Below are 27,787 nucleotides of genomic sequence, written 5' to 3'. Positions count from 1 at the left end.
TGTACATATAGTTAGGTTTGGTATGGGTATGAATTGTGCAAACTTTTTCTCCATATTAAAAGCAAGCTGGTTAGTCATCAATGTTATTGTATTCTAGCTTCAATTATGGAATCAGAACTTTTCTAGAGATATCATGGCAAAAAAAAAAGTTAAGAAAAACTAATTTTCAATTACACAGTCACAACAAGGGAAGAAAGGGGTTTAATATTTTCGATGGAATCTTTGTGGATTGGAAAACCTTCACATACTACATTTTTATTTGCTTTTCAAGGATGGGAATTCACTCCCTCAAAAAAGAGTTCTGTTGCACTTCCCTAGATCTCTAATAAGAGAGAGATAGTACAGTTCATGAAAATGTGCAAGAGTGGCTACAAACTGGACCTTGGTTGTTGAAAGACCAAAACCTATAGAAGAAATAAATGCAATATAGTCTAGTGAACACGCAACTGGACTGAGATTCAGAAGACAGATTTTTATATCTAGCTCTCTCATTGGTCGGCTGTGTAACCCTAAACAAGTAATTTTGCCTCTCATTTCCCTTCCTACCATTGGCTGATCTTTTCTTTTTAGACTTCAAGCTCTTCAGTATAGGAATTGTCTTACTGCTTGCACAGCGTCTATCACAAGGCGGCCCCTAGATATTACTGTATCAACAGAACACATCAGCAGAAGAGTAAGAGCAAAAAACAGGGAGGACTATAACGAACAAACCCCTGAATCAACAAAAAGTCTCAAAAGGATAAATTAAACTGAATAGGAATAGATCTTCTGATGCTCATAATTTTTGAGGAATAAAAGTAATGACTTGGACCAGAAAAATGTATTGTGATTGGATGATCTTAAAGAACACATTTGTTTTAAGTCTGTTCAAAAGATTACAAAGTACATATGCCTTAAGTAAATTAGAATGCAATGTTAAAAAAAAAAAAAAATTAGCGTCCAGAGGTTTACATGCTCCATAAATACTAAATGCCTATATAATGTAATTAAAAGATACAGTTTTTTTTCTATTTTTATTGACTGCATCACACTACCTGCATACAGGATTTTTTTTTCTTTTTTTTTCTTTTTTTTTTTTTTTTAAAAGGAGAGACACACAGAACGTCAGAGGAATATGGTTGTTGTGGGGCTTTTTAACTCCACCAACATTTTTGAAACGAAGTAGGTATTCTCTTTTCAAAAGAAATTAAATTTCTACTAATTAAACCAAATTAGGATATTTTCTTGGTAGGGCTAATATTCAGTAGCTACTTAAAAATTGAAGAAACACAAATAAACTCAAATTATATCCATTACCAAACAATTTTTTTTTAAACAAAATAGTTTAGAATACTAGACTTCTTGCAAAGAAGAGATCTTAATTGTGTATTAAATCCTAGAGACTGAAGAGAAATACAAATTCCATTATCCTCATAATTTGTTTATAAACAATGAGATTTAGAGAAAAAGTTGAAAAGCCATAATCCAAATAAAAAAGTGCTCAATTTTACCATCATCCAGAAACTTTACACAAAGATAGTGTTAATGATTAGCATTAAGCCTATCCTCCTAAAAACTGCAAGCTGTCATACATAATATTATGTGTCCAGATCGCTCTTCAACCAAACTGAATTTTAATCTTGCTGGAAATCATTTTGCAGAAAACTAAGAGGTTATTATTGACTATTAATAGATCCAGAGAAGAATCATTTCATAAGATATTTCAAATATGTTGATAAACACCATATAAAGATGCCCTCTCTAGAATTCAAGTGAAACATTGATGATAGCTCTATAAATAATCAATCTTTGGTTGAAAAAAGTGACATTACTAATTCATCACAAAATTCTGAACATTAAAAACCAGAATCTTGTCGTAAAGTGACTGCTTTGAACAAGATTTTCAACCAATTTAAGGGGAATGCTAAACATTTTACTAACAGGTAATACACAAAGAACCATCAGGTATATGAAATAAATTATAGTGTGAGGAAGCGAATAAAAAGAATAATCTATTGATTAGAAAACTAAAAGGAATGCCATCTGACTATATTATCCATCCAGTCTGGAATAGAGGGAAGCAAATAATTATCTATCCCAAAATTTACAGAGGGGGCTTTAAAACCTCTTATAAAAGATCTTTAGAGAATAATAAAATAGATATTAGAAAAAGTAGTAAGTTATATGAAAAAAGGAAACCCTCTGATTTCAATTTTTTTTTTTTTTTTTTGGAGATATTTGAGCAGAGAGGAACCAGTCTTCACCATAAAAAGTATGAAAATCAGCAGAACCTTGGGCTGATAAATTATAAATATGTAAAGACAGATTGGTAGGCCTCTCACAGACGTGTTTAATATGCTATTAAAAGGGGCATAGATACCAGCTTCTTTTCAAGAGTTTGCAGTAACTTATTTCTAAATCTGGAAAGGACCTTAGCACATGCTCATTACATTTCTTTATTAAACTAACACATAAAGAATGTGGTCAAGGCATGCCTGATCAACATCAAAATATTGCCCGGCTACAAGAGAAACTAAGATCGATTTATATATAGTGGTTAAAGAATGTTATACTCAACCCTGTTCAAGAACCCCCCTCTCAACTTCTCTTATTAGTGTGGAGGAAAAGGCATTTGATAGGGTAAGGTGACATTAAAAACCAACAGTCAATGCCCTGGACACAGACCTGCAGTTTATTCAATGGATAGAAACCATCACATTTCCATCCCCAGGCAACAACTGATATACTGTAAATGGATACAGTTCTAATACCGTTTCTCTCTACCAAGGACACAAGGCAAACGATGCTATCACCACTTATTTTCCAGATCAATGAAATCACATATATATATGCGCAACAAGAAGAAAAAGTACTAGAGAACAAAATGCAAATTCTGAGCTCAAGATTAGGGAGGTTAAAATATGGGATGGAGGAAGAAAGTGGGTCAAAGATTCTTAGTATTTTTTTATTTTTCTTCACACAAAAAAATAAATACAGAAATTAAAAACAAGCTTAACAACCTTCAACTACTTTTGTATCTACATTTGAAGAATTATGTTCTATGTAGCTTGGGGTTCTATCAGCAACTACATATGTAAGATGCACATAAAACAAACTCCTAACTATGGGGAAAGCAGAAATAGAAAGATGGTTTCTATCAAAGAATTTTTAAACACAGTGGACCCTGTATAGAGCTACTCCTTTATAAAAGTAGATTATATACAAAAAAAGGAAGAGGAATACTCAACAGCTTCTATATGTTATAGAAAAGAGAAGAAAACTAGGTAGTTATGAATCAGTGGTATCAAACCTGTAAAAATTCATAAACAAAAAATCTCCAAAGGTGTGAGATATCCAGCCAACAGCAGTGTAAGTATTGTACGTGAAAATATAAGACTACACATACAATACTTATACTGCTGTCTGTTGGACCTATTTTGTGGGATTGTACAACCATTCAGAAACACTGGTTTAAAATTAGAGAACAGATTCACTATGAAAACATGTGCTACCCATTGACTCGTCAGAGATTTTAATGGGACTACCACTAAATACAAGTCTCATTCTATGCTGAGAAGTCATCTTTTGAAGGCAGCAAGAGGCTACTAGGAAATTATTGAAAGAAAAAAAAAAACCCACATCTCCTGATGTATTGTCTTCATTTTCCAAGAGGAGTAAAAAGCAAAACTAAAACTGCCAGCATACAAAAAAAATTTAAAAAACCACCACCAAACAATACTTCACACTAAAATTAAACTATTAAAACTGGCAATTAAAAAAAGTGTTAAATAGCACAGTAAGGAAATTAATTAAGAATGCACTATTTTGTAAGCACGACCTTTTATTGAGGGCTTTTCCAAATTTCTGATAAACCTCCATTTCAACAAGGGGATCTCAGTGCTTGCCATTCGATGAACATACTATTTCTAATAACTTAACATACTATGTGTGTTAAGCATGCATACCATGGGCAGGGGAGAGGAAGAAGGAGGAGGAGGTTGTTTTCTTGTATTTGCTTTCCTCATAGCTTCTTCTGCCTGCTTTGTCCTTTAACAGAATTTTGCCACTGTTGATATAAAAGCCTTCGCTCACACTACTGGAACAGTATTCTTGGGTCTCTCAATCCAAGAGACTCTACATCTATTTTCAGATCTCATTTGAAAATATATCTTTCCCCCCTTTGCTTCACAAATGCTTCTCATTTCTCTTCCTCTGCTTTCTTCACTTTTAAAATTTTCAACTTCTAACTGTTCAACTCTTAAGCATTTTGGAATATTTTTTGCGTTTTAAAACGCAACAGTACAATTAACTGGATTGTGTGTCTGTGGCTTTGTTTCAAAAAAGAAATGTAATCTTTTGATGCTTTTGACAGATCTCTAAGCAGTCTGCTATTGCAACCAAAGATGGCAACAATATGTCTGCCTGCTCCACTACCTTACTCCATACGCTGGGGTTGATGGAAAATAACTATTGCTCCTGAGTCTTGTGATGGGGCAAGGCCAGATGGCTATAGAAAAGTAGTGGGAGATAGATATATTAGCTCCAGGCTAAACAAATCCCTGGTACCAGGTTAAGTGAAATGGAAGCTGCTCCAGGTCAGTTAAGACACCTGGGGCCAATTAAGAACTTTCCAGAAGGAAGGGAGAAAGCTAGGTTGATTGGGACACCTGAAGCCAATCAGGGGCTGGTTGAAACTAGTTAAAAGCCTCCCAGTCAGTCAGGTGAGGGTGCATGTCAGGAGCTGTTGAAGGAAGTTGCGCTGTTGGAGAGGCTGAGTAGTACATACCATATCAGGCACAAGGAAGGAGGCCCTGAGGTAAGGGTGAAGTGGAGCTTGAGGAAGTGAGGGCTGCTGTGGGGGAAGTAGCCCAGGGAATTGTACATGTCATGTTTCTAAAAGGTCAGCTACCATAGCTGATACTATTAGGGTCCCAGGCTGGAGTAGAGGGTGGGCCCAGGCTCCCCCCCCCACCTTTGCCCCCCGATTAATCATTGAGACTGGGAGACAGCAGAGACTGCAAGGAAGGATAACTTCACCTCACCTCCCTCGCTGGCTTATGATGAAAATGGCTCAGTAGACTGTGACCCTTGTCTCTAGAGAAAGAAGGGTTACGTGGAGGGTCACAGTGAGCCTCTGAGGCTAGCAAAATCCGCCAGGAAACGTGGGACCCACGGAGGCAAGGACAGAGCTTTGTCACAGTCTATGCAGAGATGTAACACCTGCTGAGGATATTATGGAGGCTCATTTGTGGCTCTATATAGTTAAATTTGGCACTTAAAACAAGAATTCAACCTCTTTGCTTGCTAGGCATAAAAATACAATAGCATCTGCAAAATTACAGCATTTTAAAAAAAATTAACTAAAAACTAACAAATTTGCTTCCAAATTCTCAAATTCAAAGAAGGAGTCCTTTAAGAAATTTAGCAAGCTACTGTCAACTTTTTAGACCCCACTGAATTATCTTAATAAATAAAAACACAGCTTATCCACACAGTTAAAACTCACTGAAGTTTTGTATATTGGGTACATTCGGGAGAAAAAAAGGATGGATTATCATATTTATTGAAGATCACATTTTGCGGTTTAATTAATGAAAGCTTATTATTCTTCAGCAAGACTAGCACAATCTCCATCAAAAGGTTCCATGAAAATTACCCTTCTCCAAAATGACTGTCATCTCCTTTCGGCCTCAATGGGACTGAGAAAGGTTGCCTTTCCAAAAATGGCCACTTCCTCCAATTACCACTCCTCAGAGTGTTCCTCCCCCCATATAGCATAAGGATTATCAGCTTGCTGAGGGCAGCTTCGCTTCACTCCCTTTGGGAGCAATAGGAAGAGTGCCCAGTTTGAAAGAGGGTGATCTTCATGAGTTTCTCTAGAGCAGAAGATTTTAATTTTTAAAATTCCAAGAAAGGACCATTAGTCCTAAATATTTCTTTTTAAAAAGCTATGCTATCCACCAGATACACTCAACCGCAATTTAAAAGTCATACTATGTATCTTCAAATAATTAGAAATATCATGATCATTCTCTCTGATTTCTCATTTACTGTTTACGTGTGAACTTTGTACTAATTTTTGGAAACCAAAAAATTTCCCAGACAGAAAGCTACATTAAGTTTGAGAAAACATATCAGTAATTTAGGATAAAATATGTGAGAAAGATGGGATAATTATTTTTTAAAAAAAAACAAAACGTATTACAAACCAAACATGCAAGGTATGGAAGTGCACAATTAGGGAACAAAGAACATGTGATTAACAACATGGGATTGAGGTGAGAATCCAGTTTTTGGTTTTTTTAAACCAGTTTAATCTAACCTGAGACTATAAACACTAAAATGCTTTAATCATACTGATATGGTTATTGCAGAAAGGCACTGTAGGGCAGAGTTGGATTGTTTGGGTATCCTAGCCGTATATGCCTTTCCCTTAACATGTTTGGATTTCATTTAAATTTAACCTTTAACTCTGAATTTCCTGAATTTGTATGGTTTGTTTTGGGGATAATTACAACATCTCTGCCAACTGTTTTACCTAAATTACTGCTTTATATCTTAACTCCATTTGAATGCATGTTTTTGTCTGAGAATAATTAACAATGGCAAGTTCTTGCAAAATAGATTTTTCTTAAATTAGTATTAAATTACTGAAGAGAAAGTTAAGGATCTAATTTTCTACACACAATTATATACTACAGTTTATTAATTATTTACAAAAAATTAGGTTTCTATAATTAAGCACTTATGTTCAATAACCTAGAAAAAATATCCTTACTCTTTCTCTGCATCTCCTTCACTTTCTTCTGCGTGATCAAAGCTCCAATTATTTTTATAACCTCCATCTCTCTTGGACTGTGATCTATTCAAAGCTGAAATGAGAACAAGTTAAGATAAGTTTTGATTTCAAGCCAGGTCACTAATCAATTCAAAACTAGAAGGGTAAAATAACTCAATCCCAGATATTTAGTTGATATAATCATTCAAGTACCATTTGACAAAATAAGGTTAGTGACTGAAGCACAGACTTATTTTTAAAATGTGCACAGCTATATAGTAACATCTTTCAGCATGTTGATTAATACTGGAACAGGAGATTCAAAGTGAAAAAGCATTGTGCTTCTGTAAGTAGCTGCACACATCTGACACCACACATTATTATTAAAAGATTGCTAACTGAGGAGGAAAAAAAAACTGCATACCATTAACTAGACTAATCAGCCATTTGGTTGACAACATTCACACTTTCAAAGTTTCTTCCCTGTATACACATTGTATACCAGTCTCTCTGCATTTTCACTCTTAATCAGTCTAAACCTCAACCATGCACAAATACACTCCATTTATTTTTCCAGTTAAACTTTTCAAATCAACCATTGCTTTATTTAAATAATCTGGTAGGTAAAACCTTCTAGATGCAAATGGTCAAACTGTATACAGTCCTAGCTAGGCCTAGTAGCTGATAACCTCTAATGAGAATGAAGCCTTAACTCTGAGGAACTAGAGCCAGGATATAATTTAAGTGTATACTGCAAAACCAAGCTTTCTACAGTATAGGTAGAAACCTATTGCATTCTGAAATGAACCTACATTTTTAGACCCTCTCATTATAAGGGGAGCACAATCTCAGCGTTTCAGAAGAGTCGTCACCTCTGGACATTATTCACCCAAATATTCTACTGACCAAGCACGAATGCCATGATAGCAAGCAAGGCAATTTCACATAAAGACAACACGGATATAAAAAGCAGGTTGAACTAAATGCTCTCTGATTGGCATGCAAGAGCAAACTGCAGGCTGGAGGGGCATTCAACTGAATAGGTGAATCAGTTTTCCCATCACAACCCTCTCAGTGATGCCCCCAAGAAAGTAGCATCAATGCCCCACAGAGACTGTAATGCAATGACTGTTATTCGTATTCAAGTAGGACTATGACTGGAAATCAGTTTCCACATGTAGGGCTTAGGAGACGTGCCAGGGCAAGTTGGTGTCTAATGTTCACCCCCGACTGTTGGGCAAGGGTGGCATGACAACATGCTCATTTTGCTTCCTCCGTAATGGAGTGCCAACCTCGCCTGTCATGGTCCATATCCTCCCACTTCATTAAGTCCAGCCCAGCAGATTGTACGAGCTGCTTGAGGCAATCCTTGTAGTGGAGTTAGGCAGTAGGAAAGCTGGCCGTCCCATTGTCAAATTCGCTATACAGAACCCCTCAGGCAGTCGATTGTTATCCATACATATAACATGGCCAGTCCAGATCATTTGCCTCCGTGCTAGCATCACTTCCATGCTTAGCATAGCTGCCAGCTGTAGTACTTCACTGTTGGTGATTTTGTCAGATGCGATTTCCATCTTGCTGCATAGGTGGCATTGTTGCAGAGAGTTAAGTTTTTGAATAAGATGATAAAGGGCACAGGTCTCTAATGACTATGGAAGACAAGGAAGCACAACAGCTCTGTAAACTTCGCATTTTATGGACACTTTGCCCCCTCCTCCCCATCTTGTCCATAGCCTTTTTGTAGACAGCCGAAAGCAAAGGCAGCTGACTAACCATACTGAAAGTTCTTTTTCTATTTTGAGGTCACCAGTAACTGTGCTACCTAGGCAGCTGAAGGACTTGATATTGTTTAATTGGCAGCTGTTCAATTCTATTTCTGGCGGTGATGGAAGTGGTCTGAAGATGGTTGGTACAGGGACTTCTTTTCTTCACATTAGTACAGAGGCCAATACATAGATAAAGCATGGGCAAAGAAATCCAGCAAAATGTTGCAGATCATTCTCAGAAAGGGCAACAAATGTTGAGTTGTCGGCATACAATAGGTCCTTTACTTCACTTTGCTGGGATTTGCTTTTGGCCTTGAATCAGCAGAGGTTTAGAAGTCTACCATCAAATCGTGTTGTTAGAGCGACACCTGCAGTGGTAGTACATGTGGTAACTTCTAGCACTCCAGACAAAAACCAAGTAAATAATGTAGGGGCAAGCATACAGCCCTGTTTAACCCCATGGGTACAGGAAAGGGACGGGTGAGTTGGTACCAACTGGCACATGGGCCTGCATGTTGTCATGGAAGCAGCGGATAAGGCTGATTAGTTTGTCTGGGCAGCCAAACTTTGCAAGATGGCACCAAAGAGCAGAGCATCTGACAGAGTCAAACGCCTTACTATGGTCAACAAAGGCAACTAGAGGGGCATTTGTTGTTCAGCAGCTTTCTCCTGTAACTGGCAGAAGGTAAATATTTCAGCAGTGCTACGTGATGAATGAAAACGATACTGGGATTCAGGAAATACATCATCTGCAATAACCTGAAGCCTTTTCAGCAACAACTCACCAAGGGTCTTACCAGCAATAGAAAGGAGCGAAATGCCATGATAATTGCCAGTCATGTCTGTCCCCTTTGCACTTGTAGATTGTAATGATTTTGGCATCTTTGAAATCCTGGGATAAAATCATCTCATTTTCCCGGCAGAAAGTAAATAGGTCTAGCAAAGCTTTGTTGAGTGTAGAATCAAAGTGTTTCAATACTTTAGCTGGGATTTTGTCACGTAATTTGTGTGAGAATAATTAAATTTCAGTATCTATACTGTAGCTTTAAGATCGTAGCTACAGTACACAGCATTTTAAGAACTCTGGACGTGTGCCAATAAATTTGGCTTTAAAAATGTTTAATAGAAAATGGCTACAATGCAAACTAATTCTTTTAAAAATTGACAACTTTAGAAGCAAGCTTTTAACTAGACAATATTTAGTTTTGAAAAAATTGATACTGAAATTAGGGGAGCAACAATTTTAGTTAGTTTTTAAATGTATGTTTTTATTGCATTATCTTTTAAATGAGCACTCGATTATACACAAACGTACACCAAAGCGGTCATAATTTTTTATAAGTATTCATACAATTTTAATTGTGTGTAAATATATCTTAGCCAATTAATAGAGCTGTGATTATAGAAAGAAAAATAAAGTCTGAAAAAGATGTTAGTGGAAAGAATATAAAGACAATTTTGGAAGGACCAGATTAGTACCTACCGACGTAAGGATGTTAGAACTACATCGTTAAGTCATTCCCCTGGGAAGAATTTCTATCATGCAAGAATGTTTTGCAGTATCTCCCAGAATTGACAGGAAAAGTCCAGATTGCCTCTCCTTTGAAAGGAGAACAGGGGTCCCAATTCAGAGTATTTAAGAACATCCCTAATCTTAAGCATTAGCAGCCCCACTTCAGTCAGAGGTGGCAAATGCCAGATTCAGCAAAGTGCTGGAGTCTAACAGAAGCTAATTTACATCAAGCATAGGTTGAGACTCAAGAAGGTAAATGGTATATTGTGCCAGATTTGTTTCCATGCTTAATCCCCAGGGACAACAAGTGAGTTCTACTGTGGAGCCTTTCCTGAATCTCAAGCACTCATTTTCTGAGGTAGTTCACACCCAGATGAGGGCCCATCATGAAGTATCATATGTGGGAAGGGGACAGGGGATCTTCTCAGACTTCAGAAACTTACAACTCAAGAGATGCTTTTGGAGTTGGATAGTTTTCCTCTAGAAAATCCTAGTCGTGGTCCTCTAGTTCTCAGGAAAGACAGCAATAGCCCCCTTCCTCATATGTAATCTCTACAGTGGAGCCTGGAGAAACAGCAGCTTCAACAAGAACGCCTGCTAAGACAAAGGAGTTTGAAGATTCTCTCACCAGGTCCTCATTGAAATGAGGGAGTGACTTAGGCTAGGTCTACAACCACAAGTGTTACAGTGGCACAACTGCAGCTACACCTCCAATGTAGATACTTGCTACAGCAACAAAATGGGTTTTTCTATCCCTGTACTAAATCCACCCCCCAAGAGGCGGTGGCTAGGTCAACGTAGTGGTGTCTATACCAGGGCTTATGCCATCTAAAGTGTCTTTCAGGGGTGAGTTTCACACCCCCCTGCAACTCAGCTAGGTTGACCTAAATTTTAGGTGTTGATGAGGTCTTATTCTTTTGGCTAAAGCCTTTGTAACTATTTTGTCTCCGTGCTCAAAGAGATCACCAACATATTTGGAAGGATATGAGCTGTTAGCCTACAATTTCAACTTTCTTTGACTGGACCTTTTCAGGACATGTCTTTGGAAGTTTTGAATGCACAGCAAATCATAGTCAGGTGAAATACCAGTCCTGAAAAAAAAAAAAAAAAAACTACAGAGTCTACTTTAAACTAGGTTATTTTGTTTTGATTTTGTTTGGCTATATATGTGAATGCATGTGCGCTCAACATGGCTTCCCAGATGAGCACAAAAACAACAAATAAAACAAAAACCTTGCAGAGCTGAAGAGGTGTATAATTCTTCCTCAACTGTTTATGAGGGTTTAAGGTGGAGTGGGAATTCCCCATCAGGAAGTACTTGTACTTAAGACCTAAAAGCTCTTCACTAATCTGTGTAAGATTAAGCCTGTTGCAGTCTCCTTAGTAAACACCACATTTATACCAACTGAGGGAGAACTCCAGCCAAACACAGACAGGAGAATAAAATAATCACTCAGACTAAACTTGGATACAGCAACCTCAGCCTTGACATTACTGGCTGAAGTCTCTTACTCTGAGAACCTTAGAGCAGAATAAGTTATCTCTATCAAAGCCCCAGCTTTAGGCACTTATTCATTTTCAAGAATCTAGAGGGGAGACTCATGAGTTTTAAGATTTTATGCTGCCTTTTAAGAGCTGATTGCGAACAATATCATTCACCAACATGAGAGTATGGGGGTGGCCCTGTGAGGTGGAAAGAGCATTACCAGGGAGATTAAAAGGACAGTCAACAGACATGTATCCTGCATGTCTCCCTAAGGAAAATCATAGCCACTTTATGACGTCCTATGGAACACAAGGAGACTAGAAGTAGAGAAGAAATAGGTCTCTCTCAAGGAAAGGGATCTGAATCAATTCAATCCCTGCTACTTTATCTGGGCTAAGCAGAGGCTCACCACATAGAACAAGGAGTAAGCCAGAGCCACTGGAGATAAATGACTGCTTGGTATCAAAGTTTGCAGGAACAGAGGACTTTGAGTTAAAACAGCCTGCAGGAAGGGCAGATTGAAGCCTTCTCAACCATCCCGTCACAGGCCTTACCCATGTGCTGGCAGTGAGCATGTATTTCTTCCTCCAGGTTGCTACCGGTGAGGGAGGCAGGGGACCTTGCCTTCCCCCAAGATTCAGAAGGCTTCCATGAACTGTTCCTGCTTGCTCTGGAAGCCATGAAAATAGGGATTTCCATGTCTACGGGAGAGTTATGGATGTTGGAGGAAAAGAAAAACAAAACAAAAAAACCACGTAACTTCTCTCCAGTTCTATGACACTGATTCTAGACTAGTCTCGGTGAAGGGAGATTCCATGCAGCTTGCACCTTGTCCACACATCAGTTGGGAGCCAGGTTTCACAGCAGTCTGCTCAACTCTTGGCATGGACCTTGCCCACGTTAGTGGGGAGACAACTTCCTGCAGCTTGTCATTTCTGAGGGAGTGGCTGTCCCTCAAACCCTCTTCAGAAAGCCACAATACTTTCTAGTTTAGCAATTTTGAGGAAAAACCTTAAAGCCAATGAAGAAACAGACCTTCAGTTAAAAATCCTGGGAAAATTCTGCTACCAAGGGAAACATGAAGTCTGTCACATGTGCCACTTGGAGACAGAATTCTGGAGAGTTCTTCCTGAGGAGCAGTCTTAAACCCAAGCTGAAAGCAAAGACCGGTCTGCACCCAGTTGCCATGCAATCCGGGAATTCCCCACTGTGAAGACTGACATGGAGTGGATTGAAATCTGGAGGAGTTTAAAAAAACCCAACACCACAACTCTACATCATATTTAAAGGGTGGAGTGGGGAGGGGAGAGAAGAGCAGTACCATCCTAGTGCCCAGTCTATAATAATCTGAACAAACTACTAACGGAACCGATTTGAGAACTCATTTAAAGATTCAAGATTACAAAAAGGACTTAATAACCAATGGGAAACGGCAATGCTGCTGAGAATATATATTTAACAAAAACTACATTTAGTGCCATTTAAGGTTGCAGCAGGACACACCCCATTCACCCAAAAATATTAGAAGTAGGGAAATAAGAACTAAGGGGAAAGACCTTCTACCTTCAAATTGCCTACAACTGTTGATAGCATATTCTCCAATGCTCCATTAAGACTTTCAACATCCATCTCTAGATGGATGCCCAACACTTCAAATTTTCACTCTAAAATAAAACTTTCACAGTAACCTCATATGCTTTTATATCAATTATATCCAAAGATCAATGCATCTGATTGTCACATATTTCATGCATTTGGCAGGTTCTGCCTTAACACTGAGTTATCAGTTGGGGAATGGATTCCTTTTTGGGTACTTGTTGGAGACAGAAGTGAAAGCCCAATGGAGCACGAAGTTTTTCAACTTCAACGTTGGAGACAACATGGTGGAGGAAAAGAATAAGTCTCTCCCTTTAACTTCTTATTTCTTAAGTTCTAATATTTTGGGTAGAGGGAATGCAGTCTTCCATGATCTCACCTGATACTCAACACAGTTTAATTCTCCAATTTACTACCTGGAAAGCGATGCAAGGATTTTGAGTGAACAATACTTGACATGAGAGTATCCTGTTAATTAAATGTAGGCTCTAGCATGCATTTTATCAGTTTGTCAATGTTTCCAATATTTTCTACTACATCAGTCTCTATGCTTTGTTAAATATTTTATTTCACAATAATACACAACAATTGAATATGTTTAAGTGGACCAGTTGTCTGATATGGAAGCAGGAAGCTGGGGTGAATGGTTTCTTTGGAAGCAGCGAATCTGTGAATACCACAAGTTCCTAGTGGACCAGGGGTGCGATACTCCAAGGAGATGCTCAGAGGGCTTGAGGGTTTGGACTGTGCCAGTCGCTAACCTGTAGAATGACAGAGACCTAGGGGGAGTGCTTGTGGTGGCCATGGCCAGTAATGTTTGGAGACTGTCCTGCAGCAGGCACAGATAAGACTTCCTCACACTAAGGGCAGGTGGTAGTTAGGTGCCTCAAAACTCTGGGTACCCCTGGGAAGCATCACAACAATGTCTGGTAGGATTACCCAACCTGCCTAACTCCTGTTTTCAAATGGGAGTGTGGTACTTTAAAATCCCACTACATTTAAAAACCCAGACCACAGTGACCAAAAGTATATATAGGTGAGTAAGTTCACTAACTACATTTAATACTTCCTTTGTTTACTAAACCAGTTAGACTTTATGTAACCAGCACATTTAAGATAGCTTTACTTCACGAATAATTTTACTGCAGACCCCAATCCTAAGTGACTCATGAATATTTCCATGAGCACAACAAATCAGGCATGCTGTTAATAGTGGATAATATCCCACAAATAAGTATATGGATGACCACCAGGTGATTTCTAAAAATACTGATAAATATTTGAATGCATGTATTTGGATTAATAATTTCTAAGTACATTTTCCCTTAGTCTCCTCTTTTATAAGGTGTCACTCTTCTAGTCAGGGATAGAAATAATAGTTAGGAGCTGGGTGCAACCTCATTGTGGGTGAATTAAATCTCATTTACATTTATTTGTGTGAATACACCTTTCAATTAACCTAAGTGTAAAAAATAATCTATCACAAGCCTTCACCTAAAACTAGAGGGTTATATGACCCCACCCAGGAGTTTGGAGTGTGTCGGCAGAGGGCTTTTTCTGAGTATTGTTTTGGATAAGGGGTCTGTGTCTAGAACACAGAACTAGAGCGCACCAGAGACTACCTGAAAAAATCCAAGCAGAAGTCTAAGCACAGTGTCAAACTGAGAGAAGCCTAAAACGAGGGGGGGGGGGCACGCAGGGGGGCGAGTTTGGCCGGTTTTTTAAAAAAAAAAAACACACTTCCTTTTGCCTGTTTCCTCCCTGCATTCAGAGAAGTAGAACTTTGTACGTTGCTTGTAAATAAACATGATTGCATCACAGAAAGCACCACACTCCATCAATTTCTATTCCCAACTACAACAATTTACAGTACCCAAACTTTGACTAGCGATACGGGTCAAAAAGGGACAACATTATGTTGCTTACGTGCCAACCGCACACTGTGAATAGTAAATAATAAGTGAACAGTTTGAAAACCACCCACTGGCTGAAATCCTTTCATAACTACTCTTCAAAATTTAAATATTTTTTTTAAATCCGGATCTAGAAAAAAAAAAAGTTACATTTGCATGTCTAGTGACTTGGCACTATGCAATTCCCTGCTCCTATAAGACCATTATCATTTGTCTGGTATGCTTAAGCAGTCCAAATAGAAAGAAAGTTTATGGGTTTCATAGGAGAACCTGTGGATTTTCCTCTTCTCCTACAATTTATTCTCAAAATGGAAGCATGTGAAAATGGTGTAGAGAAGCAGCTAAAAAGTAATTTTAAACTAGATGCTCTGTGACCACCAACTTTAGTATAGATTTTGGGAGCAACAATCAGCAGGTGACGTTAATCATATCAGGTCTCAAATTATGAGAACCACAGGAACTGTAAAAGTTTGAGACACAAAGCAAATGCTGCCTTTGAAACAGGAGGAGATGTACAGTGAATTTTTGCATCTGAATTGCAGACTGCTGATTGCAGACCCACTTATGAACTGCAGGAACCATCACAGCCGTCATCAAAAGAGCCAAGCTTGTGCAATTACATACACCGTAACAGCAATAATCAAACTGCACATCTATTTTTAGAAACTGCAGAAAGGCAGTTAGGTACAAAATACGATTTAAGAACCTAGCTTAAGTAGCTGCAAAAGTAGCAACTGAAAGTGCACCATAGTTTCCAAGCTATTGTATTGAACTCTGGGAATGTCAGGTTGAAGTAAACAGAGCACCACAGCTACACTTAGGAAAAAAAAAATGTATCTAAGAAAAATTTATAGTATTTTACACATAAGCAACTTTCATGCAAGCTTTGTTTGCAAAGTGCTTTTGGGAAGGTGTTATCCCTTTAACATAAGGAAACTCAAGATACATAGCAGTTAAGTAGCTTCCTCAAGAAAGTCAGTAATATACACAGGAACACAACCGGGAGAACTAAATTCTATTAATTAAAAGAGAAGCAAAATACCTCTTCATGTTGTCTACTGTTGGATGTTTAAGTTTGCAGAAGCAGTCAGAAGGGGGGGGGGGGGGGAAAGGCATGCAGAAATTTTGCTAGCTGGAAAATAAAGCATATTCCAAAAGAAAAACTTTGAGGGATGGAAGGGAGAGAGGAGGGTGAAGAGAAGATACTTACAGAACACTGTTGACTAGATCCTATATGGAAAGACAACTTTGCTGCTTTACAGATGTGTGTTATGGAAACATCACAGAGGAGGTATCTTCACTGCAGAATTAACCCAGGCGACCAGAACCTAAATCTGAGCACCTATGTTAGCCCAGACATACTGCAAAACCATACCCAAGTTACTGTGTCCTCACTGGTGCTTCACTCACCCATGTGTTGATACGACTTCCGGGTATATATTCCATGCTTCTTTGTGCTGCAGTATGCTGAGGAGCTCTATGGATTTTTTTTTCCTCAGTGAGCTGTGGGAGGACACTGGAGGATTGTCAGCATTTGAGTGACAGCCTGTGTCACCACTGCAAAGTCGGTGGATTAGCAGCCCAAATTAAAGCCTCTCTTGAGTTTTAGCTTATACCTCAGGACAGGACACCCTGAGTTAAGAGCCCCAATTAAGAGAAATGGAGAAGTGTCTGGGAAAAAATCTGAGTAAGCACTTTAGTGAAGCCACACCTTAAGACAGTCTTAATTTCTGGCTAACAAGTCAAAGCAATAAGAAATGCAACCAATTTAGAAAACATCCTCTTGGTTAAAGCATCACCCAGCAAAGTATTGGCAAAAGAAACTAGAAACATGGAGCTTCTAAGTGCTTTTAGTCAGCTTTAAGTTCAAGAAACTTTTAACATACAACATACAGAGAAGTGCTTCATTAGTTTGAACACACAAGCATGGAGAAAACATTGGTAGGATGATAACCTTAATAAGCTTCTCTCCCGCATAATCCTAAATAGGAATTTTGGGTGAAGTCCACAGTATTACCTTATTTGGGTAAGAACTGGAACAAGGTAGACCAATATTAGGGCAAGAAGCTCACAGAAACTCAGTGTTATAACCACATTAATCCCCTAAATCACAGGGGGCTTTGTATTGTGTCAAACCGCACATGAACCTGATGACCCGAGGCTTCAGAGACATTGACCTACTTGTGCCTAACCCATGATAAGACAAAGAGCTGCCAAGAGCGTTTTAATTTGCTAGTATTTTTCATTTAGATTTTCTTTTTAAAAAATATAAAATAGCAACTTTGACATCCCTGGAAAAGTTCAAAACAACTTTTAAAGAAGCAAAAGACAGCAGTTTTTTCAAAAAAACAAAAAAGGGCAGGTAACACCTTCCAATCAACTCCAGCCACATTATACACCAACCCCAGCCCTCTTTTCCCTTCCTTGCTCTCCCGAGTCCTTAGGGATGTGCTTTGTAGCAGAGCCTGAAGATTAACACATGGCAGATTGATAAAAGCAGAGAAAGTAGTCAAACAGGCAAAATAGAGGGGTGGTCCAAATGGGCCTGTCTGCATCATGCACCAAATTTATCCTCCTATATTATTGCAAATGCTTCTGGTAGATGACATTTAGAAAGCTAAGACAACACAAGCTTCCTAGAACTCTCTATCCAGCTGAGAACCAAGCAATCAGGGAAAGCGGATCCTACTGCAGGACGTTGTGGGGTTGAAAGAGGTAGTTTTAAACAGGATGCCAAATAACTGTATTTTAAACATTACTAAAAATATGTATTATGTAGAGAAGCAAGAAATGGTAGGCCAACTCTTATGAATTCCTTCTCTTTCTGCCAACTTAGGTGTGTGGCTCCCAATGTTCAGTCACAGGGGTATTTTTACACAACTTCAGAGATACCATGATCAAAACCAAGCAAAATAATCATTATTAATCATGGTTTCTTTTATTATTAACAAAAAGAAAATATGAAACAAAATATCACAAATTAATTCTAGAAATATCCTAGCTGAAGTTAACTTTATAATTCCTCTAAAAACTTGATTGAGGAAAGACAAAACCACGCATAGTTGGAAATGTTTTCAACTTTTCCTTGGTTCTCCAATTCTTAAAATGACAAATGCTTCTTTTGAAATGTGTACTTGCAAATATTTTGTATCTAAATGAAAGCCCTAGTACAAGCTACACCATTGACTTGGCAGTATGAGGAATAATTAGGCCTAGTCTACACAACAAAGCTACGTTGAGGCAAGTTGCCTTGTAATGACTCTGGCTGAACGCTCCAGGTCTAGACATGGCCAGCAGGAGACAGGCAGGCGGGCGATGTCTGCTGCAGGCAGCCCAGGGTGCACTGCAGCCTGGAGCATGCTCATTCCCCTCTGCCCTCCAGAAATGACACATAGCGGGGGGGGGGGGGGGGGGGGGAACGACACACATGCGCCCTGCCCATTTCTCCAGACGCCTCTGGCACAGATGCCCAGAAGCGAGGAGGGAGCATTCTCAGTGTATCCGTGAAGCACAGGGAGGGAGAAAGCAGCAGGCTGCTAGCTGGACAGATACCAGCTGAGCTCCTCCTCCACCAAAAGGGAAAGCACCAGCAGGGCTCTATGGTGCCATCTCCTCCTCAGGTGGCCCTGACTCCACCCTTGCTGGGACCAAAGAGTGAGCCAATCGGTGTGGCAATCTTTGAATTTTTTTAAGCACATAGCTGGGCCACAGATGTGTGCTAACTGGGCTGCAAGCGGCCTGCAGGTTGAAAACCACTGCCATACAGTCATAAAAGTTTGGACAGTAAGGGCTTGGAAGTCTATTCCTAATAGCAAAGTGTCCCTTAACTGCCTCCAGGGAGACCTGAACATCATCTGTTACCAAGATGTGATGAAAGAGAGCCCACAGTGCTTGCCTCTGCTGGAATTTCAGTGACAAGTTGGTTGTTTCATTTAGAAATATGCCACAGAAATTATAAATACAGTTGCAGCAATGAGCCCCAGCATGGTTGCTCCTGCTCTTGCATATCTTTTCTGCCTGACCCTGCCTTAGAGCAGGATATTTATGTTTTGCTAAATTAACCCTAAACCAGGTAAGACAGACACAGCATTTAGAACTACCATATTAACAACAGAAATATCAGTAGTTATGAATCTTGAAACATCTTTTACAAGCCAAACAACTTTGTGTCACTAGACATCATCCCCACCCCACAATATTCCTGGTACCGTGTTCAAAAGCTGTATTTCACTCCTCCCTCCTCCCACCGCCCCAGTACTGGCATGTCACTAGTTACTGCTGGGCGGTTTAAATTATAAGACACCAACATTCATCATTTTACCATAAAATGCACTAACTCAATTTTCATGTATAGTTAATTCAACGTAACAATGAAATATTCTTATATGTCATAGGGACAGTCACCAGAGTACCATTTTTGACATCTTATCTAGAACAAAAAATTGCTTCAACCAACAATTGATTTCATCAATACACTAAATTTTCTTTTAGCTTACAAACAGCCATGCTCCAAAAATCTCCTAAAAAAAGAGTTACTTATTCTCAGACCCTCCTTCTATAGCAATCCACTACCCACTAACCATTCTATATTCTGTTTTGTATTAGGCTCTAGCTCTGAGAGGGTGGATCCTGCTATCTGGCACTTCCCCCCAATGCCATGTAGGCAGACTGAACAATACAAAAAACATTTACGCCACAGGCATTGGTGTAGCAAGGTAAATATATCTCCTTCCACAGCAGAGACTTATATTGCTGCAATCTGTTGCAGAGAACATTTACCAAACCTCACTAGTTTGCCGTTAAATTAAATCCAGGTGCTGGGATATCAACAAAAATGTAGAACACTATATCTTACCATAAAGGGGGGGCAGGGGGGAGAGGGTGGCAAATTAAATACATAGCGAGCTGTTACTTTCTATACCCTACTATAAAAATGGGAAGAAAACAATTGTGGATAAAGGAATAATCAATCAATCAATCTCTCACATGCTGGCTTCTGACTTGTCACAGGCAAGTAAGTTTGTCCTATTTACCCACAGGGCACACAAACCATAACAAATAATTGGTTTATTATTAAACAAAATACTTCCAGATAAAATTAAAACAGCAAGAGAGATCACTAAAGGCCTTCCTGCTCCTATTCAGGCAGCTTCATATCTAGACAATTCAGTACATTCCCTGGTTTGACTATAAGGCAGAAACCAGTCAAAAAAGAGAAATTGAAATGAACAAAACAAAAATCACACAAAACAGATCAAATTAATTCTAAAATAGTAATTATCACTCTCAAGGATCTGGGAGATATACAAGGTGTGGAGAGAAAGGTTTTAAAATCTCAGTCTAAATGTTTGAAATCAGCCTTTACAGTATCCTAGAAGCATTAATGTTCATTAGCTCAGCAACAGTCACCAAGGGTATGTCTACACTGCATTTAAAAACCCCACAGCTGGCCTGTGCCAGCTGACTTAGGCTAAGGGCTGTTTAATTGTGGTTTAACTTTAGACATTCAGGCTCGGGCTGCAGCATGAGCTCTGGGACCCTTTCACTCTGTGCCCAACCATAAACACGGCAATTTTCTGTGAGCCCAAGCCAGCTGGCAAGGGCCAGCTGCAGGTTTTTAATTGCAATATACCCTTAGATACAGTTGGAGGCTTAGATGCAGTTGGCTTTAGAGAGAAAAAAAGTTTGAGTGAATGGTTTAAATTCCTCCTCCCCCCTTCCCCTCCTTTTTTGCAGTGGTTGGAGTTTCTAGCAATTCCCTCCTAAATCACTTTGTCTTAATTTCTTTATCCCAAAAGTTTCAAGGCCTATACTTAGATTGAACTCTGTAGGTATTTATGTTCTGTCTGGCCCAGTACAGTCTACACAAGTCAAAGACAACCACCACCTCTTCTGGAGAATATCAACAAAAAAATCTGAAGTAGAAATAGGATGTGGATTTTTCAATAATGTCCTGAACCCGTAAAAGTTTCAGTGCCCCGTGTAGAATAACCAAATGTTGTGAAAGTGTAGTCAATTTTACAAATTTGCAAAGGGGACAGATTTTAAAGCTGAAATCTAACAAATCAGATTTACCAGTTGGATAAGTGTTATAGCCAATTTCAGAATGGAATTTACTAGGATAACCCCTTTCATTGAGTCCATGAAACATTAGCTTACTAATTTAACACAATTATTTTCAGGTCAACTTTTAACTTAAACAATATTCTTTTTAAATCAGGACACTTGATTATTCTTAACCAATCAACAATTTATTAAATCACCCAGAATCACAGCAATATACAATCAGTTTATCAATCCAGTGTAGACAGAACCAACCATCTAGTTATTTATTGGACACATCAATAGATAGTCTTGCAAGCAACTGTCAAAGACTAGGGTCAGTAGTGTTACACCAAAGGACCAATGTAAATCTTCTAGATTTCTTATTAGATTTATTTATGATATCTCTGTCCCAGTCTTTCTTCAAGGAGTAAGGATGTATTTGTAGTTTATACATTTAAGAATGGTGGTCCCTGCTACTGGAATGGACTGGTCCGTAAAAGACAAGTTTAGAATATACTATGTTAATAAATTACTTCAGTTTTTCCTTACATTAACGTACACATCATGTTGTCTGAACTAATCAAAAATAATGTGAGGGTGTTTGTTTTACATTTTCCCTTATTCACATTCAACAAAAATATATTGCTTTTAAAAATTATAAAAACACAATGCTGACTTATCACAAACAACTATGGTATAAAAATAATTATTTTATTTAGATAGTGCTGGATTCAAAAAAGTAGCAAAGGTAGTCAAACAATTTTTGCAGGGCACGTGAAGGGGTTTGGCCATTGTATGAAAGAATTCAACAAATGTAATAAAGACATTTCCATACACAAAATAAAACACATATAAATGGGAAAAAAAAGTCCAATTTTTAAAAGGGAAGGTGATAAACATGGGTCTAAACATTGTCATTATTAAACTGTTGCTTTTTTTAGAAAGAGCTTTGAAGAGAAAAAACAAGATTTCATATTTTAGGACCTACCACAAAAAAGCATGATCATCTGTTGACTTCAGGTATAACAGCTGAAACTTTGAACAGCAGGTATTGTGTGAGAGTATAGACACTGATCAACTAATATAGAAAGAGGTCACATATGTAGCAAGAGCCAACACTGTTGACAGCTATAACGCCTCTTTCTAGCAATCCATGATGTGTTCCACACTTGTGTGAAACAAGAGGAAACAATATATTCAGAATATTTCAGCTGGCTGACTACAATGTTATCTGATGTCTTTATATTCAGAACACTTGCAAAATGTTCATGTTTCATCCTTATCAGACTATGCACTAGTCTGTTAAAATATTTGGCACATCATGCTTACAGGTGTAAGAATGTCACTGAAATACTGTTAAATAAGGTGGGGGAGGGAGGTTGCTACCTAGAAACAGTTGGATTTCAGAACCATCCCTCCCTCTAGAAAAGCTAGTGTGTAATTGCCAACACCAAGCATTCAAAAATCTTAAGTTAAGACCCCCCACCACCAAAAAAATCATGAGATAGCCACTCCTGCATCCATAGGACAGCATATTCTGCTACTGGGGAGCAGGACTAGCCACTCCATAGTTAAGGCTCAATTTTCAACACCTTCCAGAGCTTCCTAAAAAGAAACCCTGGCAATGTCTTCTGGGGCCCTCTTCACCCATCCATACATGGGGATACATAGTGTGTTGTGGTTTCAGTCAATCAGGATCCATTTCCTTACAATCCATTAGCCCTCTTTACAAAAAAGACCTTTGGGTTCAGAAATCCCACTTGGAACACAATGTGTTCAAAGGGATTGTGGACACGCTCCCAGAATCCTGTACCTCACAAGCAACAAAACTAGGGCTGTCAAGCAATTGAAAAAATTAATTACGATTAATTGCACGATTAAACAATAATAGAATATCATTTATTTAAATATTTTGGGATGATATCTACATTTTAAAATATATTGATTAAAATTACAACAGAATATAAAGTATACAATAATCAAAAATAAATATAAAGTGAGCACAAGTATTTGCACTGTTAATAATAAATAGTATTTTTCAATTCACCTAATACAAGTACTGTAGTGCAATCTCTTTATCATGAAAGTTGAACTTACAAATGTAGAATTATGTACAAAAAACTGCACTCAAAAGTAAAACCAATGTAAAATTTTAGAGCCTACAAATCCACTGAGTCCTAATTCTTGTTCAGCCAGTAGCTCAGACAAACAAGTTTGTTTACATTTGCAGGAGATAATGCTGCCCGCTTCTTGTTTACAACGTCACCTGAAAGAGAGAACAGGCATTCCCAGCGCACTGTTGTAGCCAGTGTCACAAGATATTTACGTGCCAGATGCACTGAATATTCATATGTCCCTTCATCCTTCAACCACCATTCCAGGGGACATGCGTCCATGCTGATGACGGGTTCTGCTCGATAACAATCCAAAGCAGTAAGGAACAATGCATGTTCATTTTCATCATCTTGAGTCAGATGCCACCAGCAGAAGGTTGATTTTCATTTTTGGTGGTTCGGGTTCTGTAGTTTTTGCAGCGGAGCGTTGCTCTTTTTAGACTTCTGAAAGCATGCTCCACAACTCGTCCCTCTCAGATTTTGGATGGTACTTCAGATTCTTAAACCTGGGGTCAAGTGCTGTAGCTATCTTTAGAAATCTCACATTGGTATCTTCTTTGCGTTTTGTGAAATCTGCAGTGAAAGTGTTCTTAAAATGAAGAAAATGTGCTGGGTCACCATCCGAGACTGCCATAACATGAAAAATATAGCATAATGGGGGTAAAACAGAGCAAGCGACACTGAACTCCTTGGGGGAGAATTGTGTCACAAATTTAATTAACATTTTTTTTTTAATCAGCATCATCAGCATGGAAGCATGTCCTCTGGAATGATGGCCAAAGCACAGAGGCATATGAATGTTTAGCATATGTAGTACATAAATACCTTTAAATGCCAGCTACAAAAGTGCCATACAAAGGCCTGTTCTCACTTTCTGGTGACATTGTAAATAAGAAGAGGGCAGTATTATATCCTGTAAATGTTAACAAACTTGTTTGTCTTAGCGACTGGTTGAACAAGAAGTAGGACTGAATGGAATTGGAGGCTCTGAAGTTTTACATTGTTTTGGTTTTGAGTGAAGTTATATAACGAAACAAAAGTGCACTTTACAAATGTAGATTTTTTTTTTTTTTTTTTACGACAACAAGATTGCACTACAGTACTTGTGTAAGGTGAATTGAAAAATACTATTTCTTGTTTCTCATTTACAGTGCAAAGTTTTATAATAAAAATATACACTTTGATTGCAATTACAACACAGAATATATATGAAAATGTAGAAAAACATCCAAAATATTTAATAAATTTTAATTGGTATTCTATTGTTTAACAGTGCAATTAAAACTGCAATTAATCACGATTAATTTTGAGTTAATGGCGATTAATCGATAGCCCTAAATAAAACCCTTTCTCCCCATGGAGGTAATACGGAACAGAATTTTTCCTTAAAATTATTGAATTTTAGAGAATACCACCAATTATTGCATTGTCCATTATCGTGGAACAGCATCATGCACTCCATAGTTAAGGCTGAAGATAGCTCCTTTTTAGATTCGATTTTAAACGCCTCCCGTAGTACCCTAAAACAAACCCCCTGAAGTTTTCCATGACACATTTCATCCTGGGGAAGACTGGCAAATAAGACAGAGTTTGAAATATTAGCGGTTCACTTTTGTAAAGTCTGAAAATATTATCCAGATTTGTTTCTTACTGAGAAGTGGCTTTCAGGTTTGATGATGTTTTTTTTTAAACTGTATGAAAAGCAGTCTTTATTAATAGAAACTGACCCACTTCTTAAATGATTCCAGGAAACAGATGAAATGCACACACTGAAAAAGCAAGCAGGGGAAAGTGCAGTGGATCAGAGGACCATGAAAAGAAAAGGACTGGCAAGCTGGGGCTTGAAAGGGGTAGAGGACCAGGAAGCACATGAAACTGTGGAAGGGAGCAAGGCTCCCCATTCTCAGAATGGGAGACTAATGCTGAGGGAGGCGAGAGGAGGGGACAGAACATTCATGGACATGAAGGGGATATGACAGAGCATTAATCAGAGTATAAAATAGGGCAGTGTGAAAGAGACATGGAAAGGGGTGCACATGTGCATCTGAAAGTTGAGAAAACACAGGCCTTACCTAGATTTAAAAAAGCCTATTTCCCTACAATCCAAAATCAATTTAACCCCCACCAGTTACCCACATTTAAACTGCATATACACTAGGTTATAAGTAGCGTGACAAATGGAATTGGCTAACTTTGTTTAAAATAAAACCAAACCTTTATTTGCTTGCTTAGAAAAGGTCAGAGGGGGTCAAGGGAAGGCAGAGTACTTAAAATTCTCCATGTGCATAAAAGCTTCACTCTCTCCTCCTTCTTTCCACTCTATCCTACACTACTCACATATCCCACCCCAAATAAAACTCCCACTACCACCATCTCCCCTACCTCCAATGGTGAGAGTTTGAAAAAAAATCTAACCTCCCAGGGCAAAAAGGATACTTTCCCACACAAATATCATCAGCTTCTACAGAATCTAAATTTCTTTTAAAAAAAAAAAACAAAAACAAAAAACACTATTCTACCATACTTGCTTTTGCAAAGAATTCTCCAAGTGTGAACTGAGTATAAAGTGCTGTCTTCCAGAGTCCTCCCGCAGACAAGTCCAAAGCTTCTGCTGCTGCTAAGAGCCAGTGTTGTCATCCTTATTGTTAGTCAGAAATCTGCGGTGAGCATGATATTAATAGGAATCTATTTCATTCTGTGGCTGCTTAGGAAGCACTCACCAGCTGAGAGATCATCTTTGGAAAAATTCCCATGAAGCGGCTCTAAAAAAGAAGCTTGGGAAGGGACAGGGACTCCCAACACATTCTTGTAGTAGCCAGGAGACTGAGATAAAAGTAAAAAAAAAAAAAGTCTACTAGTCAGACAGTGTGCATTTCAGAGTGCTTCAAATGTATCTGATACACGTTACCACAATACTGTGAAAGTTTCAAATTGAGACTGGAGGAGACATACAGCAGCACAAACATTCCCCTTGCAGCTAAATTAAATATGAGGGGCCAAATCATAACCATTGTTCCTACGTTTGCAGAAAAAATGAACAGTGGGAATTGCCCCATTTCTGTTGTTGGGAGGAGGGACTGAGAATAATTTTCCCTACCCCAACTCCGAGTAAACCTTTCCACAACATCTCACCACATTATGGCTCGAGTAATGAATGGATACTGCTGGAGATTGACCACTTTCAGCTACAAATAACACGTCTCCCAACCAGATGGGATTTTCCATGTAACACAATGATCTTGGCAAGATCTTGTGCAGCTTCCCCATGCAACTTCCAATCTCTCACTAAAGGCAAGTGAGTTGGGACAGCCATCACCAGGGATCCCATGAAGCATAAGTTCCTGAGATAACTGCGCTGCCACTGGAAACAAAGAATTCACAGAGACACTGAGTCTCTGTGAATTTTTTGGTCCTCTGTAGACTAACTGGGATCATTCCCCCGCCCCCCTCCAGGCTTCTGAGTTAAGGAGAGTTTGAAGCTCAGTGCTCTTTTAAAACATGAGCATATGGCAAGAACTCTGGCCTCTGTTCCTCCAGTGATAAACTGTAAGGCCTGATCTACACTGGGGGGGGGGGAAATTGATCTAAGATACGCAACTTCAGCTATGAGAATAGCGTAGCTGAAGTCAACGTATCTTAGATCGACTTAGAATCACTTATTTCGCGTCCTCACACCGCGGGATCGATGGCCACCGCTCCCCCGTCGACTCTGCTTCCGCCTCTCACCCTGGTGGAGTTCCGGAGTCGACAGCAGAGCGACCGGGGATCGATTTATCTTGTCTACACTAGACACGGTAAATCGATTCCCCGATAGATGGATCATGACCCACCAATCCGGCGGGTAGTGTAGACGTGGCCTAAGGAAGTTACATAATTTGGAAATTAGATTTTCCTTGTCCTGTTGCAACATGTTATCATGGAAGTGACAATTTGGCCTAGAATTTTCAGTTAATGTGTTGAAAGCTTTCATTAGTCTGCATTCTGCACATACTAATGCTATTTAAAAAAATTGTTAATTCCATTTGCAAATTACCTTTAAAAGCATAAGCTTTATAGATTCCAAGGCCAGAAGGGACCATTGTGATCATCTAGTCTGTGTAACAAAGGCCACAGGACTTCCCTGAATTAATTGCTCTTTGAACTAGAATATCTTTTAGAAGAACATCCAATCTTGATTTAAAAATTTTCAGTGACGGAGACTCCACCACAATCCTTGGTAAATTTTTCCAGTGGTTAACCACCCTTGTTATTTCCTCACCTTATTTCCAATCTGAATTTGTCTACCTTCACTTCCACCCACTGAAATTTCTTATACCTTTGTCTGCTAGACTGAAGAGCACTCAACCAAATTTCTGTTCATGTAAGTAGTTATAAACTGTGATCAAGTCACCCCTTAACCTTCTCTTTGGAAGATAAATAGCGATTCAAGGAGCTCAATCACTATAAGGCATGTGTTCTAATCCTTTAATCATTCTTGTGGCTCTTTTCTGAACCATCTCCAATTTATCAATATCTTTTTTGTATTTTGGACACCAAAACTGGACACTGTATTCCAATAGTAGTGGCACCAGTGCCAAATACAAAGATAATATAACTT

At 38.7% G+C, this 27,787-nt stretch overlaps 1 protein-coding gene across 12 annotated transcripts in view; it reads right to left on the bottom strand.

The window, feature by feature from the left end:
- The window catches only part of SENP6 (SUMO specific peptidase 6), a 158,872-nt gene that overhangs the window by 127,972 nt on the left and 3,113 nt on the right, over nucleotides 1–27,787 (bottom strand). For all 12 annotated transcript variants that reach the window (XR_013635546.1, XM_073336489.1, XM_078852111.1 and 9 more), the window contains exon 2: nucleotides 6,758–6,851. Coding sequence is in view for 11 of the 12 variants with exons in the window: in XM_073336489.1 (XP_073192590.1) it covers nucleotides 6,758–6,851 (94 nt within the window). In the remaining variant the exon portion in view is untranslated. The remainder of the gene's footprint in view (nucleotides 1–6,757; nucleotides 6,852–27,787) is intronic.

Source organism: Lepidochelys kempii, chromosome 3 (assembly GCF_965140285.1).
Source record: "Lepidochelys kempii isolate rLepKem1 chromosome 3, rLepKem1.hap1, whole genome shotgun sequence".
Lineage (NCBI taxonomy): Eukaryota > Metazoa > Chordata > Testudines > Cheloniidae > Lepidochelys > Lepidochelys kempii.
This window is presented reverse-complemented; position numbering and strand designations above follow the sequence as displayed.